The following is a 15970-nucleotide window of genomic DNA, read 5'->3' on the forward strand; positions in this document are numbered from 1 at the left end:
AGGGGTGAGCCGATGGTGTGGCTTCGACTGGCAGCTCAGCTGTGGCAGGTGAAGGAGCAGAGCTAGAGAAGCTGAACCCTCAGGCTATGGTTCTGTGATCGCTGCTGCCTCCTTCCCCTGGATCAGCGCTCTCCTTCAGCTCCACTGGCACAAGAAAGGAGGTGGGAAGCTAGGGCCGGTGCTCGGTTGCACAACACTGCTGAGCAAATCTGACCTAAAGCCCCCCTCGCCTTCCCCAGTATTCTGCTACCCCTCTCCTCACATGGGAGCCAGATGAGTTTGTTGTAGCAAACCTGGCCTGACCAACATGATTTTCTCACTTTGCCTAGCTGTTGCATCAAGACAGCTTTTATCTGGGCCTGAGGCTAATGGGATTGTTTTGCTAGAGGAATATTGTCAGTTGTGTCAGGATTCCTCCCCTGTAGGTTAAGAAGCACAGAAGTGTCGTTTTGCCCAAGAGTTTGGACTTCAATGTTGAAACCAGGTTTGATCTGTTGAGTGTGGGGGAAGGGAGGGGAGGAGAGCAGTAAAACGGAGTTACCCGTTCAGCTTATGTACTGCTGAAGGATGAATTGTTTGAAGGCTTGTTCTAATCAGGGGAAGAAAGGATGGAGTCTTTCCTGCCTTCTTCCTCAGCTGTCACTGGTTAGCTGGTTTGCTTTTTAATCAGCATCGTTCTCCTGCCTATCTGCCCTGGAGACTGGCTATAGCAGCAACGTGTATGGACTACTGTAAAAGGAGGGGAAGCAGCAATTTCAAGGGGAGGACAGCACTTTTGTGTAGAAAGTAGAGTCAAAATGGATCAGTTGCTCTGTTTTGTGCATGATTTCAGCCATCCACAGGCACAGTGAATTCTAAAGGGTGACTAACAACTCTGCTCTAACACACAGCCTTTGCTCTCTGGTTCCAGCGCGCCTCCCATATCCTACAGCCATGAGTTCACAGGCTCCTAATTGCCTATGATGTAAGACAGCAGTAGATGGGGTTGCTATAAATTCTGGCTGCAGGTGTGGATTTAATAGTTGTGCTTCCCTTTAAGGGATCATGGATAGCATGGATCCGTGCAAGTTGCAACAGACCGAGTTGGACTTGGGGTAAGGCAGCAAAAGGAACCCATTTGCCTGCGTTTTTTAGAGCTGTTGCTTGCTGGAGGCTACTGATGGACGAGGTGTCGGTATTCATCTGGAATTGCCTCAGAAATGAGCTTGCTGTCTTCTAACGTTGCTCAGCCATGGTTGCTGCTCTTTTCATGAACCTTCTCTCACGTCAAAATCTACCAGGCATGAGAGTGCGGCTGGAAGCGGACCTTCAGGCAGTGTGCGTGGACACAAGCTCCTTTGTCTGACAGGTTTTTCTGATGACCAGAGCGAGCCTGTGGTTCTAGTTTTTTTTTTTTTTTAATTGAGCTTGATTCTGGTTCTAGGAACTGTAGAGAAATTATAAACATGGGTGATCATTCTTGACATGCAAAATCCAGACTTTTTGGAGGGGAAAAGACACAGCATGAGGCAGTACTGAAGCTTGCTGTGGCATGTGTACGTGTAACTCATAATTAGGACGGCGAGTCCCCTAGTACGCCTGAGAAAATGGGCACGTCTCACTTGGAGTTGGGTTTCGTATATTTTTTTCTTAATTTTTGCCTACATTCTTGCAGTTCAGAGTTTATTAAGGATACTGGAGCGGTGCTTCATAAGTTGATCTGAGGCCTCACGCTGTTAGAGTGCAAAGTTCCCTTTCATGGATGTCCATTCCTAGCTCCTCCTTTGGGCTAGCGCTCCAAGACTGCACAGTGAGCTGAAACTGCTCCCTCATCCAGGTGGAAACGAAACCTCACTTTTCTTTGGCTGAGTTTTCAGCTGGATCTGCCAGCGTATCTGACTCACTTGGTGGCCACACGATTGCTGGTGCAGATAGCAGAATGCAAGCCAGGTCCTGAAGGAAGGTGTTACTGCCCTCCTCGGCAGCAGCCTGTCCTTAAATTGGCTTAAACTGGTTGCGAAATCTCCTTCTTGGTAAAAATCACTTGGTTGAAAAAGTAGAACAAACGCCTCGCTCTGACCATCAGGCCAACCCTGCAGGAAGGAGCAGAGAGGGGGGTGTTTGCCGAAGAACCCTTCGAGACATTATTGAAGGTGAGCAGAGCTGTCATTGGGGATCATAAGGCGGTGCGACAGAATCAGTACAGGTGTTGAGGTAGATACGGCAAGAAAATGGGAATAAGAGGCAAAGTAGTGCCTAGCCAGAGAGAATGAGAGGGGTGAGGTCTCAGGGGGCCTTGAAGAGTAAAGTGAGAATTTTGAATGTGTTTGGTCTACAGTTACTCTGATGGAACTGTTAGACTAATGATACCTTCTGATCCCTTGGGGTCTAAAAGCCCTTATTTAGGCATTTAAGCATAATTGCAGCCCAGCAGAACTGTATATTAGGCTGACACTGTTCTTTTTCTTCCCCCGAGGCTGGAAGAGTCAGAAACCATACCCACTTCATTAGTGTGGCAGCAGGGGGACTGTCTCAGGTTTTTTTCTGAAGTTAATAATAAAATTAACCTAATTGTTATGCCTGTTTGTGGGTAAGCAAGTGTGGCTTCTGTGATGATTTATGGTTTTGGTTTGTTGGGGTTTTTTTGTTCCCACCCCCCCCCCCCGATGTCTGTCTCGCTGTGACCGGTGCTGATATGGCAGGGTGGAAATCCCAGCTCTCCCCCATCAGAGCACATACATGTGTCGATAGCAGACTAGTGACTTCGGAGTGTTTTCAGCTGTATGCTGCAGAGGCACAGTACACAAACCGTTAAATTTTCTTCCCTCAGCTCACAAATTCATTTCTTCAGTCAATGCCAAAGCATGCGTTCTTCTATCAAGACCATATGTACGCCAAGACCGAGGTTTTAAAGTCAAGGTGTTTTTGAAATACTGGAGTGCAAATTAAGTATCTGAGTAATCTTAACTGTCTTCTAAAAAAAAAAAATCTCTATCAGCCTCACATATAACTCAAAGGATTAATGGAAAGCTAAACTTTGATCAGAGTCCAGCAGCTGATACCAGCCATGAGACTTTCCAGGCCTGAAAGCAAAATAGAAAAATCCAGTGAACAACTCGGCAAAAGATCTGCTTCTCCATCTTTGAGGCAGGCCAACTTTTTGGCCATGTTTTCAGGCTAATACTACTCCCGCCCCCCCCCCCCATCCCCCCCCCAGTTGCTTAATGTCATCTTGTGTCACCTTTGTCCTGTGTTGCTAGACCTTACCTCCAGCAGAGTTTTAGTAAATTACTGATGTTATTTAGCTTTGGAAAAAGACACGTATGCCTTATTGTTATTAAGGAAGGCCATTGGGACTTAAGGTCCCCTATCCTTGTAGGAACTTGGTCGCTGTCTTGTTTGCTCAGTGCTGTTTGGTTTTCCTGCCATTTGCCATCCTGAGCAAATATTCAGTCTGTATTTTGACAGAGATAATGTGCCATTACAAACCACTGCACAATCGATAGATATTTTGGCTCCCAGAATTGTTCTTGGCATTTGTCACCGATTCACAGCGGGGATTTAAATTGTGTGGAGCAAGCACGAAGCTTCATGCATGCTCAGGCAAGGCTGCTTATAAAAATGGAAGTTACCTAAAAGGAGTAAAAATACCAATTGAATCACTAAGTGGGAATACGCATAGGAAACCCTTGGGTGCTGGCTTAGCAGTGATTGATAGGGATGCTAGGCATGGGTATGGGCAGAAATTGGGAGGTGTTAACCTAATTCAAGGTGAGGATTGCAAAGGTTGTGCAACTGCAAGGTTTCTCCTTTTAAGTTGCTGCGATAAGGATCTAGAAAGTATACTTTCCTTTGTTTAAAATGTAATAAATAAATATGAACGTAACATCAAAGGATGCTTTTTCTTGTAATTTTTAAGTGCTGTTCTGTTTGGTTTCCTTCTGTAGATGCCTTTGAGTATGTTTCATTGCGTTCTGACCTGTTTATATCTTTCACACTTGGTTTGTAGGGTCAAAGTCAGCAAACTGTTTTTTCATGGGGTTTTCCCTGTCAGATTTTCTAGGATAGAGAAAATACCAGGCTTGCAGGACTGCTAGGCAGAGTTCAGTTTGTTTTCTAAAAGCATCCACAAAATCCCTTTGAAGTATGTAATTTTATTGCTTATACTCACAAAATCCTGTCTTTCGTGATTCTAATACAAATGCCTAATTATGGTATTTTTAAGAAAAAAACCCAAAACAAACCAACCAACCAAACAAAAACCAAAAAACCCACCACTTATGTAAAAGCCTGGCTCCTTATCTCCATTGCTCGGCTTCCTGTAATTTAGTAACACAGAAACTGCAGTTTCAGTGCTGGAGGTGGAGAAGAGAGTAAAACGGGAGCACTTGAATTTTTTTTTTTTACACAAGCAGTGATTACAGCGCGACTTTTTTCAGTGCTGGAGCTCTCTCTTCAGAGTGTAATTAGGAACACATTGATTCTTATTGCAGCTGGCAGCTGCTCGCTATTGCCTTTTTCAGCTTATGACCCCCATAGTCCCGCTGACCTTTCCTGGGGTTAGTCGTAGGCCCTTTTCATTGTGATGGGCTAGAAGTGGCTCATGTGGAGTTGATTATTTCCTTGCTTGTCTGGCCTTTTTGGTGCCATAACTCCAAGTCACTTCCATTTTCTTCCCCTGCTTTTGGCTGACCACAGTGAAAGGAAATGCTTTTGCTGGCGACAGGATCGGTTTGCACGCTTGACTGACTCGATTGAGACCCTGAAAAGGGGGGAGGGGGAGGGTAATGAACACTGTAGGTGCTGCATTTGCTTTTTAAAGGTTGATGTTAATGATTGAGTGGTCATTAAGCATTCATAAAAATGAGGCTTCAGCAGGCTTGGTTGCCTTTTAGCAATCTCAAACCCGTATGTTGGTGTTAAAAAATCTGTCCGCCGCATCCTTAGTGTATGGCTGCCGTGTCTTTAGGCACGGTACGTATGAGTTATGTGGTATGTGGGTGAATGCGCCGGTGTCAGTTGCTCGGCACTACTTTGGGGCTTTTCCCAGCTACCAAAAGACCCAGGAATAAACCTCGGAGGTTAGTCCTTAAGCCGACGGGCAGACTGTCGGTTGCTACTGGGCTTCTAACCCGCTCCTCCCCAGCACAAAAAGCTAATGAAGTATATATGCCAGCTGTTACACTCATTTTGCCAGACCCCAGGAGGACAGCATGAAGACAGTCAGTGATCAAAGGCTTTGGAGATCACTGAGGAGCCGAGCTGCAGGAATGTCTGATTGCTTTCTCTTGGAATGCCACAGGCTTCAATACTTTTTTTTTTTTTAAGGTGTCTTGGTGCGAGATTTAATGATCTAACTCGGCTTGCTTGCACTAAAGGCACAGTGTTTTAGTTGATTCTGGGGGTTTTGTTTACTTTAAGTTTAGGCGCTTTGAAAATCTGCGATTTTTGCTGTACTGACAGAAACAATCTTGGGGAGCAAGTTAAAAGGAGATTTTTCTTGGTAATTCTGTAATAAATGACCTAGGAAAAAAAAACCCTTGCTGTGCTTTAGGTGTTAAATCATATGTCGTATTATAAAGTGAGGTTGGATTAATTGATTTTTTGAGTTGCTGCTGTTCAGAAGAAACACGAAATCTTTTGTATCCAAAGCTGGTTTACTCTAGGTGAAAACTGTTGTCACATCTGCAGCTGGTGGGCAGTGCTGCCCCTGAAGCAGCAGCTCTGTCACTTTTTCCTAGGGCTTCTTAGAGAAGGCCATCAGCTCCTGGAGGTGGAGTGGGCAACCTGAATAACTCCTTCTGTTCCCAAGCATGCCGTTTCCTTCCTCCTCCTCCTCCTTCCCCGGTTTGCTCCGGCACTTGTAGGACCCGGTGCATTTGGCTAGCAAAGAAACCCTTTCCTCCTTTAGCTTCAGCATGCTGAATTGGCTCACTGAAGGTCAGAGTTTTGGAGGGGGGTGATGGAGCAGGAGTAGGGTAGCGGTTAGATTGAGGTGGAGTGGTGGCTAAATAGCTCTGGTGGCTGCTCAGTGCTGGGAAGGGAGGTTCTGGGCTTGTCCTGCCAGCTGGTCTGAGATGGCAGGAAGATGATTCAGGGAGCTAAACCAGAAGGAACAAAACCTGTCAGAAAAGGAGAAAAAAGTGGGTATGAGATAATGTTCTTCTTAGTACTGACTCTGCCCTCAGTTGCAAGGGTGGAGATGAGAAGTTCATGGTCTGATAAATAAGCAGGGCAGGTTCTTGGCTGTGCTTTGAAGGACACTGGATCCTCTGGGGCTGGGCACCATATGAATGCATGGCAAGCAGCATTTTGTCATCTTTTAGAGTGTAAAACCTTTTTTGGGGGGCAAGCAAGTAGGTAGGAGTGAGTTACTGTGGAGGTGATAGGTTAAGTTAGTTACACTGAACGGACCAGGCATGTGGATCTGCGTTGAAGATGGCTGGTTTCCGGAGAATCAGTGACAGGCATGAAGCTTTGGGAAGAGAGGCAAGGGCTGCTGCTAGGGCTGTGTTGAGTCTGTCCGGATCAGAGATGAGAAGCCCGCTTGGCCCGTCTGGTGCGTTTATCTTCCAGTCTCAGCCCATTTGGACTTTTCGGTAAGTCCATGTGCCGAGGCTGGCTCTCAGGCCTGTGCTGGCCCATGTCCATCCCTGTGAGGTCTTCAGGCCTCAACCACCAGGTGATGGTGTGCAATCTGCCCTGCAGAACCTAGCCGGCACGTGCTGGGGCTGATGTGAGAGCCTGGCAGTGGTGACAGCCCTGCTCCTGCACTGGGAAACCTCTCTGGTGCTCCTAAAGGGACTAATTAAAATGTGCCCTTCCCCTCTGTTTGGAGATGGCATCCCGAAGGTCACAGGGCTGAAACTGCGAGCTGATGGACGGGCGCATGCCTGTCCCCATGGCAGTTTGGCGAGGTGTCCTTTTTAAAAAGTGTCTGTGACAGAGGAGGCTCACGACCAGAACTGTATCGTCTTCAGAAGTGCTCCATCTTATTAACTGCCTCCAAGAGTACCAGGTACATGTTCCTGGATGCCCCTGCGTGTGCACTATGCTTCTGAGGGGTGGGCGTCCAATTGGAATGGTTGGGTCGACTCCTCCTCATGACACAAGTCCGTTATCTTCCTTGTTTTCCTTGGTCTGTGAGCAACAAGTTACTGTAGAGCTGACAAGGAGCTCAAGTGCTGGATGAAGATATTTGGAAGATTACTATAGATGAAGATGTCTTGGTGGAAGTAGGAAAAATACAGGCCTTTGCCATGCTGTGGTTTTCTCGTATGCTGCACTGATGGTCTGGAGAAATTGCTGGTGAAACTGGAAAGGACTTGATCCTTGAAAACCGTACCCATCTCTGTTCAACCTTGAATATTATTTTTATTTATATGATTAACTCCTGTTACCACTGTTTTAGTTTAAAAGGCTCAGAAATACCCCTTTTCTCAGTGACACCTCTTACTTCAAAATAACTTTGACTATTTGATCCACCAGTGATGGAGATTCATTCTCTCAAGCGTGGAATAGTGAACAGTGGGCAGAGTTGTTCCCGGGTGAGCTCATCTTGGAATTTGAGACACTGAAATGGAGCCACATCTAAGCAAAGTGCTCCTCTTTCTGTGCCCAGTAGGTCCCCAATGACTGGTACTTGCCATCAAAATTGGAGTTTAGGGTTCCTGAAATGATGACAAAGGGGAAGAGCCCCGTTTTTCCATCTTTAAGGGCTTTTAAGACTCAGATATGTATTAATACAATATTAGAGGCAAGGTTTCTCTGCTGGGTTTCTAAAGACCCCAAAACTACAAGCTGTGGTCTTGCCCTCTTCTCTATACTTAGTAAGGGGCTTCTATAGTGACATCATCTGCAAAAGAAAAAGAAAGAAGCAAATATTTTTGGGTTGTGTATCGCATGTTGGATCTCATCTTCCTCTTGCGTTCCTTTACCAGTGAATAGGAGGTTTCTGCAGTTCCTTCAAAAGTGGGTCTTAAACTTTCCTTGGATGCCCGAGTATTGTTGCTGAACAATGCTACTCCAACTAAAGTGAATATTTTTCCTTTTTTTCCCTCCAGTTAAAGAACTTTGGTCTTTGTGGCTTGCTTTGTGTACTCACTGCTTTACAGTTGATCTTACCACTCCGCAAGCCTGCGAAAGCCAAACTGGTAGGTCAAAAGAGGAGTAGCTGTTGACACTGGCAGCTAGGAACATGTAAAGAGAAAGATAAACAGAGGGAAATCAGAGACTGGATAAAGTAGATCTCCGAAGATAAAGTTTAGTTAAAGATAATGAGCTGGCCTTGTTTGAAAAGACAGCTGCAAAATAACCCAGTAGCTCCATGTGCTGGGGTTAAAGTTGACCTAGAATATACGTTTCATTGCTTTTCATAAATAAATAGTCAAGGGAAGATTTGGCAAAAAGCAACATTGCCCCCCACCCCTCTTCAGCAAAGTGTTTGATGTTAACAAGTTCTTTGGGTGTTTACTTTGTCCTCTGCGCTTGCTGGTGGAGCGGCTCTCCTGCCCTTGAACTGAGTGAGAATTCAAATAAACCAAGATGCTTTCTGCGCAGCCGGTCTATTCTGCCATCTGTGTCTTACCAAAACAGCCCCGGCTGTTGTTGGGGAACCAGCCTGGTCTGCAGGATTACTGGGTCTTCTGAACAGCTGAAATAAATTTGCCGGATCAGATAAAACTGCCCAGGAACGGGAGCAGAACTTGACAGCGTTTCTTTCAGCCTTCTCAAGCTGTCATTATAAGCCTGGAGTGCAGTGTGTGGGAAGAAGTAGCAGTAAGCAAATAGCTCTATAAAATCTAGAGTGATTCTTTTATTATTATTGGAGTCTTTTCCTGATGCTTATTTTGCATATATATTTTACAGTGATGTTCCAATGATAAATACTGTTATTTTTAAATAAGCCATGGGAATAATTTTGCTGTTGATATTTGGATCCGCCTTCTTAGAAAGCAAATGGCTCTGTAAGCACTCAATAAACTGGGACTTAGTTCTATCAAGCATATGTATTGTTGCACTTGTTTCTGCACACTGGCAGTAAAACTCCTAGTTATTGTATGTGTGTTAGATTCATGTTTATATACACGTCTGATATATGAGATGTTTAAAATATATGTTGAGTGTTATCAGCAGCGAAATTGTATGGCTGGGCTGATAAATGAAGTAACTGTGCTAAATGAACTCAAATCTTATTCATCATAATATTACGCAAGGCAAATAGAAAATTCAAGTGAATGACAGTGCAGGTTATTTTATTTATTTTTTTTCTTTGAGAAGAGAGTATTTGATGGAGACTGAGTGTCAGAAACACTGTTTCTGAGGCTCGCCTTGTGCAAGTTAGGTTGCTGGTTTAGTGACTCTGTATTTTGCTGGTTTCATGATTTAGTTTGTATTTTTTGGTGATGAAAGTGAGATCTTATATAACTGAATGGTCAGGTGTGATATGGCCAAGGAAAGAACTGTCCTCGTGTAGAAGCAGCTGTGTAGATAAAAGCATACATAACGGGTGCCCCAGAAGTATATATGAGAAAGCAGTATTGATTTGGGAATATAAATGAGAGCCAAAGTTAACGTTGGTGATTTTTTTTTTTTAGTAGACATTCACCATCCTTTGACTGTAAAGCACACTAGAAGGAGCAAGCAGATGACATGTCTCAGTAAGCAGGCTTAGAGCAATTACAAGCAGTAGCTGCATCGCAGCATGCAGATTCATAAAAACTTGTAAAACAAGTGTAGCTTGGTGATAGATGGTCAAATGATTATTGTTTGCAAACAATATTATCTCCAATAGATAAGCTGTTTACTTTGGACTTCAATTCTTCTGGTTGGAAGGTCTAATTTGTCAAGGCAGTATGGTTCAGCGCAGATGCCTCATACCCCAGCTGTGGAAAAATCTTAAGAATAGGACTTGGAAACATAGTTAAGTTCAACTTCGAACTCATTTTTACAGATGGTTTCTATATTGCAAAGAATATTGGCTGTTTCCTGGTTGCACTTTTTTTTTTTTTAAACCCCAAACACTTTGTTGCAAGAGAGTTAAAAGACTAACTCCTGAAACTTACAGTAGACATCTGTTTGTTTGTTTTTGTAGCTGTTTTGGTGCTTCATCTTAGTCTGGAGCTTGGTGCTTTCAACTTCTGTAATCTGGCGCTATGCATCCGGATCCTGGACGCTTACAGGCACTGCTCTTCATCGCTGCCACAGGTCTCATCTCTGCCACGAGTTCAGGTAAGGCCTTCCCACATGAGCCAAGATGACTTGCTCGGAGGTTTTGAAGGTTTAGCCCGTACTTTTGAATGAACAATGATTCGGAGGGTGTTTCAAAGTGGTTTAATGCATGTTATCGATAATCTGCTTTTAAGGAAGCATGGATAGCACTTAAACTCAGTCTTAAGATGAACATAAGACTTTGCTTTTGAAAACCTGGCTCAAAACAAGTGCTTGAATGTGGAAGACTCTGTTACATAGGTTTGTTCTTTGGGATCTCCGTGGACTTAGCTGGATGCCGATTTTGCTGCGTACAGTGCATCTTGTGATCCCGTGGGGTTGGGAGGGGTTTGAAATTTGCAGGGCGAAAGGGGAATTGGATCTTTGAAACATGAACGCTGATGCGTGGCTGCAGTTGGAACAGCTCTTACGTTAAAAAAAGAAGAGGGATGGTTTTAATTGACACATATGCTCTGTGTAGTCAGCTTGTCTTAACGTAACCACACAAAAAAGAAGCTTTTACTACTTTTAGCACTTCATAGCCAATCGTTATAAGCAAATGGGATAAATTTTATTTTTCAAGCAGTCATAGGAGATAAATTCCAGCTTGCAGGGTCACTGCTACCAATTTTGACTTTTACGCTGAGCAGAAAGTGTTGGTGTCATAAGCAAGGGCAGGGGTGAAGATGAAAGTAACAGTGCAATTTCATAGCAAACTAAAAAGGTCATTGCTTTTCTCTTATCCCTGGAAATTCAAACTGAACTAATAGGAAAAACAGTTTTATAATTAAAAGCTAAAAATGGACATCTGGAGTCCTGTGAAATGCTTGGATACCATTTTTATGGATTTCATCTTTTTTGTTAAGTGAAGCCACACTTTAATTTCCAGTTTTATTTTATGTTTATGCAGATAGTTTATGGTTCTGTTAAAAATGCACAGTTTCTCATCTGAAACTCATAAACAGAGCTTGGATGGACTGACTTGAGAAGAAAAGCATGAGCTGAGGGCCCCACCTACAAGATGACTGTCTCTTATTTGGATGTCATTTAATATCGTCTTGACCCATACTATCTGGAATTCCTTAGCTCATTTATAAACTAGGAATTTTTTTCCCCTGCCACTGTGTTTATTTTAATATTTTTTTCTCCCGTATTTCTAACCAAATAGGAATTACCAGTGTTAACTGCCTTTTGCTTGCTCCCTTTGTACAAAATCTTCAGCAGAGAATTCCGTAGAAAACAAATGGTAATAATTCCCAGTGTTTCATTGGCCAGGATAGGAAAAAGTTTCCTCCAACAAGCAGGAATTTTCTTCTGGCAAATAAATAGATTCTCATAACCAAGTTTTGTGGAACTGAACCTTTTATTTATTAGCAGCTTTTCCTGTTTCTGTTCATCTTTACTCAGTAAAGATAATGGATGCCCAATTCATCATTCTCGTCTGATGAAGTCCATGTATTTGGAATTAACAAGAGCCTTTGCTGTTCATCCAGCTTTTTTTTATCCTGCTATTTTTAATTAGTTCTGCAGACTCAGAGACGGTTCTGCACAAATACCTGGCAGGCTGCTACCATTTCTAAAATTTTACAAGTCACGTCCGGGCCCACTTCATATGGGACAGATCAGCTACAGCTGCGTGTTCCTGTACTCCATCTATTCAGGTGGCGGGTGCTGTTTCACTCTGAATCAATCCAGTGGGATTGCAGTTTTTGCTGGCCCTAGAAAGCATGATGTCTTCGCCTTGTATACACTTGGGGAAGTATCTCATCCTTCCTGTACACTGAACCTACGTTTGTTTAATTGCTGTTACCTTCTTCATGGGGTTTGAATCTTGACGTTTTCCCTGGTGTTTGAGAGAGAGCAGGAATCTGTTGTGAGTTCCTCTTGCAGAGGAAAAGGTGATGCCTGCTAGAGTATTACTAGCAACTTGGAGTTGAGAGACCCTTTATTTGTCCGTGTTTGATCCGAATAGTCTGTTCGCAATATTTGACCTTGTGATGAAAGAAGTTTGCCAGGTCTGTGAACAGTGGCAGGAGCCTTGGGAGAGAGCATTGCTATAATACAGATCGCGGTCAGTCTTTCGTACCAGTCAATGCATCATCAACCTTATCACTTGTGTTCATGCAAAATGCTGTCCACTAACTGAATATATTTTTTTTTCTTTTAGATTTAACTCCCCGTTTTATTTCTGAGCCCATGTCTACTGTCCAGAAGTCTGGTGGACCTGTACAACTCCAGTGTTCTGCCGAGCCCTCCACGGCTCACCTTTCTTGGCGGTTTAATGGGGAGCCTCTGGACAGCAAGGTGGGAGAAGTGGAAATCCAGTCAGGATCTCTGACAATCATCTCCCTCAGCCTGTCAACGTCTGGTCACTATCAGTGTGTTGCTAACAGCAGTGTGGGTGCTGTTCTGAGCAGGCCTGCAATGGTATCGATGGGAAGTAAGTTAATTTTTCTTTCTATTCCTCACTCCTTGCAAGTTATATAGATCTCAACTGGTTTGTATAGCTTGTTTTTCTTTGACTTTTAGAAAACACCTAGTTTCAAGGTGGGGTTTTTTTCCCCCTCAGCCAGTACCTAGTATATATTGATTATACAGTTTTCACCAATTTTATTTTTTTTCCCCCTGTGTCCTCCGGGACCTGTCAGGTGATGCAGCCCTGGAACAGATTCCCCAGAGTTTCTGAATCCCCATCCTTGGAGGCTTTTAAAGACTCAACTAGACAAAACCACATCTGGTTTATTTAGTGGTGGTGATAGCCTCATTTTGAGCTGTAGGACCTCAAGAGTCCTCTCCAGCAAATACAAATATTATTCAGTGAAATAACATTCATTTCAATGAATTGACCTCAAAAGTGCAAGGCTCCCAAAAGCTGCTCTTCAAAATGATCTTGAAAGAGCAACTGAGCTGCCATGCCATTGCAGAAGCGTGCTTGAGAGTTGATTAGAAGAGAAATGAGTGGTATTTGTTGCCTGGAAAATAAGTGGGAGCTGCAAATTTTCCTTTTCACTTATTTCATTTCATGTGGTCAAAACTATCTAGATGTTCTTCAGGTAGGCACAGTCTTCTGTCCTTTTAGGTACAGTTTCCCTTTTCTCGGTGGCACTGGTTCTTCTGATCAGTCTTTGCCTTAGTGCTTAGATCAATTACTGTAAAGTATTTGATCTTAAAGGACTTTCAAAGAGGAAGGGCAATGTTTTCCACATGGAAAGGACAATGTGGTGCTGAGAATGGGAATATAATATTCCTTCGTGAGCATGATTTGTCTGCTTGGGATCGCGGTGCTGTCTGAATCAGGCCTTTGTCAAGCAGGATTTGAGTGATTTCTCTGTAAGGGTACCTCATCTATGGAGCATGTCCAAAATCCTCCTGGGAGGAAAATTTCTTATAAGTGAGAGAAGTAAGTGTTTTGGTAAAGTACTGACCCATAGCAAGACCCTCTCAAGAGAGCTATAAGGGTGGGTAACATAGAAAAACTTCACAACCTAGAAGATGCTTTGAACATGAAGGGAGTAGAAGAGCAGCTTTCACACTTCTCTCCTCCTTTTGAGATTTTAGTAGAAAATGAGAAGGTGCTGTTAGCTGTTGAAGCTCCCTGCTTGCCTCATTGCTCATGGCAATGAGTGGGAGGCGCTGCTATACTCAGTGTTGTGTTAATTATAATCACAGAAAGACAGTTTAATGTTTCTTATGGACAGGCTTCCTGCTGTTAGTGTAAATTGTCTTCTGTAGTGCCTTCAGAGCCCATGAGTATTACTGCAGTCTTTCAGATATCTCTGCTTGCTTTTCCTGGAGCAGTTGAGGGAACGTAGTGGCTGTTTTTTCTTTCCTCACTATTTCCATGTAAAAGCTGGCCCTTCCTGTAGTAAGGAAGCATATGTACACAGGAGGGTTTATGTTGTAACGGACTACAGAAAAGGCCATGTCTATCGATATGAATGTCCAAATGCTGCACCAGAGAAGATAATCAGCTTGAAACCAGCTATGTTTTAAACACAAATACTGAGCTTACTGCCCTTCCTATTTCCCAAGCCGTGGCTGCTCTTAATTACCAATTCTTTTCTAGGTTTAGCTAATTTTGATATGTCAGTGAAACCTGCCATTACAGCAGAGGAAGGAGGTACAGCTTTCATTGGATGCAAGGTGCCAGAAAGCAACCCTAAAGCACAGGTTCGCTTTCAAGTGCGGGGAAAATGGCTGGAGCAATCAACAGGTGAGATGTTTTATGCCCCTGGTCAGCAACATAAATATCCCACAAAAGCTCGCCTGGATTTTTTTCTTAGAACTTAAAGAAAAAAAAACTCCAGAAACTTGCAGAACTTCCTGTGCAAATAACTTTAGATAAAGCTACCTTTGTAAATTAATATCTTTTGCGTGGCAGCATGATTTCTTTGTGATCCTACATTTAGAATAGATTGATATATCTGAGAAGTGATGTAAAATTTTTTTTTTATAAAAAGAAGCCTTTTTTTGAAACCAAGTTAAATATAATAATCTTTTTTCCTTCCCTACTTGTTTAGACAACTACCTAATTCTTCCATCTGGAAACCTGCAGATTTTGAATGTATCTTTAGAAGACAAAGGATCCTACAAATGTGCAGTGTACAACCCAGTTACTCACGATCTCAGAATAGAACTCACTGGACGTAAGCTCATAGTCACACGTGAGTATTTGGTTCAGCTTTCCAGAATAAATACATCTCAAACCAAATAAATATCACCCCTAAGATTTTTAGCATGGGCATATCAGCCTAAATATCCACTGGTCTTAAATACCATGTTATGTAAAATCTGTCCTGCGTTATTTACCCGTTCAATTCTTATTTCCCCTTACTGTAGAGGAGCAGCATGGCTGCTTCTCAAATCCCAAGAGGACAGAGCACATAGCCCTTGAAGAGGGGATACTGCTAATACTCTAGTCACCAAACTGATTTCAGAGCAAGACTTCTGGAAGAAAGTGTTACAGCATCATGCTTAGTCGCAAGTATAAGTAGCTGTGTTTGAAAAATATGGCAAACTTCAGGACTGGAGGATCGGATGGGAGAATGCAGTTTAAAAGAGTAGTTAGTGATAAGTCTTGTCTCCTTTCTTCCAGGCTCTTCCTCAGGTGGCTTCCGCATACTTCACCCCCTCGCACCACAGAGCCTGGCAGTGCCCCGGCACAGCTCTCTGATGCTAGAATGTGTCGTCAGTGGGTTGCCTCCAGCCTCCATCCGCTGGGTTAAAGACGGCCGGGATGCACTGAGAAAAGGCAGGTGGAAACTGCTGCACTCCCATCTGGTGACGGACAGGCTTGAGGCATCGGACTCTGGGAATTACTCCTGCGTGGTGGGAAACGAATTTGGAGTAATGAAATACGTTAACTATTCGCTTACTATACTTGGTAAGAAAGAAAAGAAATTTTCATGTCCAGGCAATGAATGTTTTGGTTGTATACTTGCTGGTTTTGGCATCTGGTTACAAATAGCCTAACATTTTTTCTCAACCTAAAAAGAACCTATTAAAATAAAGAATAAAGATATGTTCATAATGATCATATCTCATCATCTCTCCCAAGTTAAAATCCATAACTATTTATTTCTTCAAATCCTTCGCAGTCTGAAATAATTAAACAGTAAAGGACAACAAACTCCAGGGGAAGAACTGATGGATTTATTTTTCTGCAGAGTGCCAAGTGTATATGGGATACAGTGTCAATAATGTACCAGGGATCAGATGTTTCTCTTCTGAGGTTATATATAAGCAACAAGCTGGCAAGGGGAGGTGATATGTTTGGATGAGG

The 15970-nt window shown here is 43.2% G+C and overlaps 1 protein-coding gene across 9 annotated transcripts in view; it reads left to right on the forward strand.

Moving 5' to 3' along the window:
• The window catches only part of CDON (cell adhesion associated, oncogene regulated), a 55734-nt gene that overhangs the window by 10161 nt on the left and 29603 nt on the right, over positions 1-15970 (forward strand). For 5 of the 9 annotated variants that reach the window (XM_049800382.1, XM_049800381.1, XM_049800385.1 and 2 more), the window contains exons 2-6: positions 10073-10209; positions 12356-12628; positions 14255-14401; positions 14709-14852; positions 15284-15571. In XM_049800382.1, the coding sequence (XP_049656339.1) occupies positions 10134-10209; positions 12356-12628; positions 14255-14401; positions 14709-14852; positions 15284-15571 (928 nt within the window). In that variant the 5' untranslated portion in view covers positions 10073-10133. Of the gene's footprint in view, positions 1-2113; positions 2133-6417; positions 6579-6817; positions 6998-8042; positions 8133-10072; positions 10210-12355; positions 12629-14254; positions 14402-14708; positions 14853-15283; positions 15572-15970 lie in introns of those variants that run through there. The other 4 variants (XM_049800377.1, XM_049800379.1, XM_049800378.1 and 1 more) reach the window with 4 other exon arrangements.

This window comes from Accipiter gentilis, chromosome 5 (assembly GCF_929443795.1).
Source record: "Accipiter gentilis chromosome 5, bAccGen1.1, whole genome shotgun sequence".
In the NCBI taxonomy this organism is placed as follows: domain Eukaryota; kingdom Metazoa; phylum Chordata; class Aves; order Accipitriformes; family Accipitridae; genus Astur; species Astur gentilis.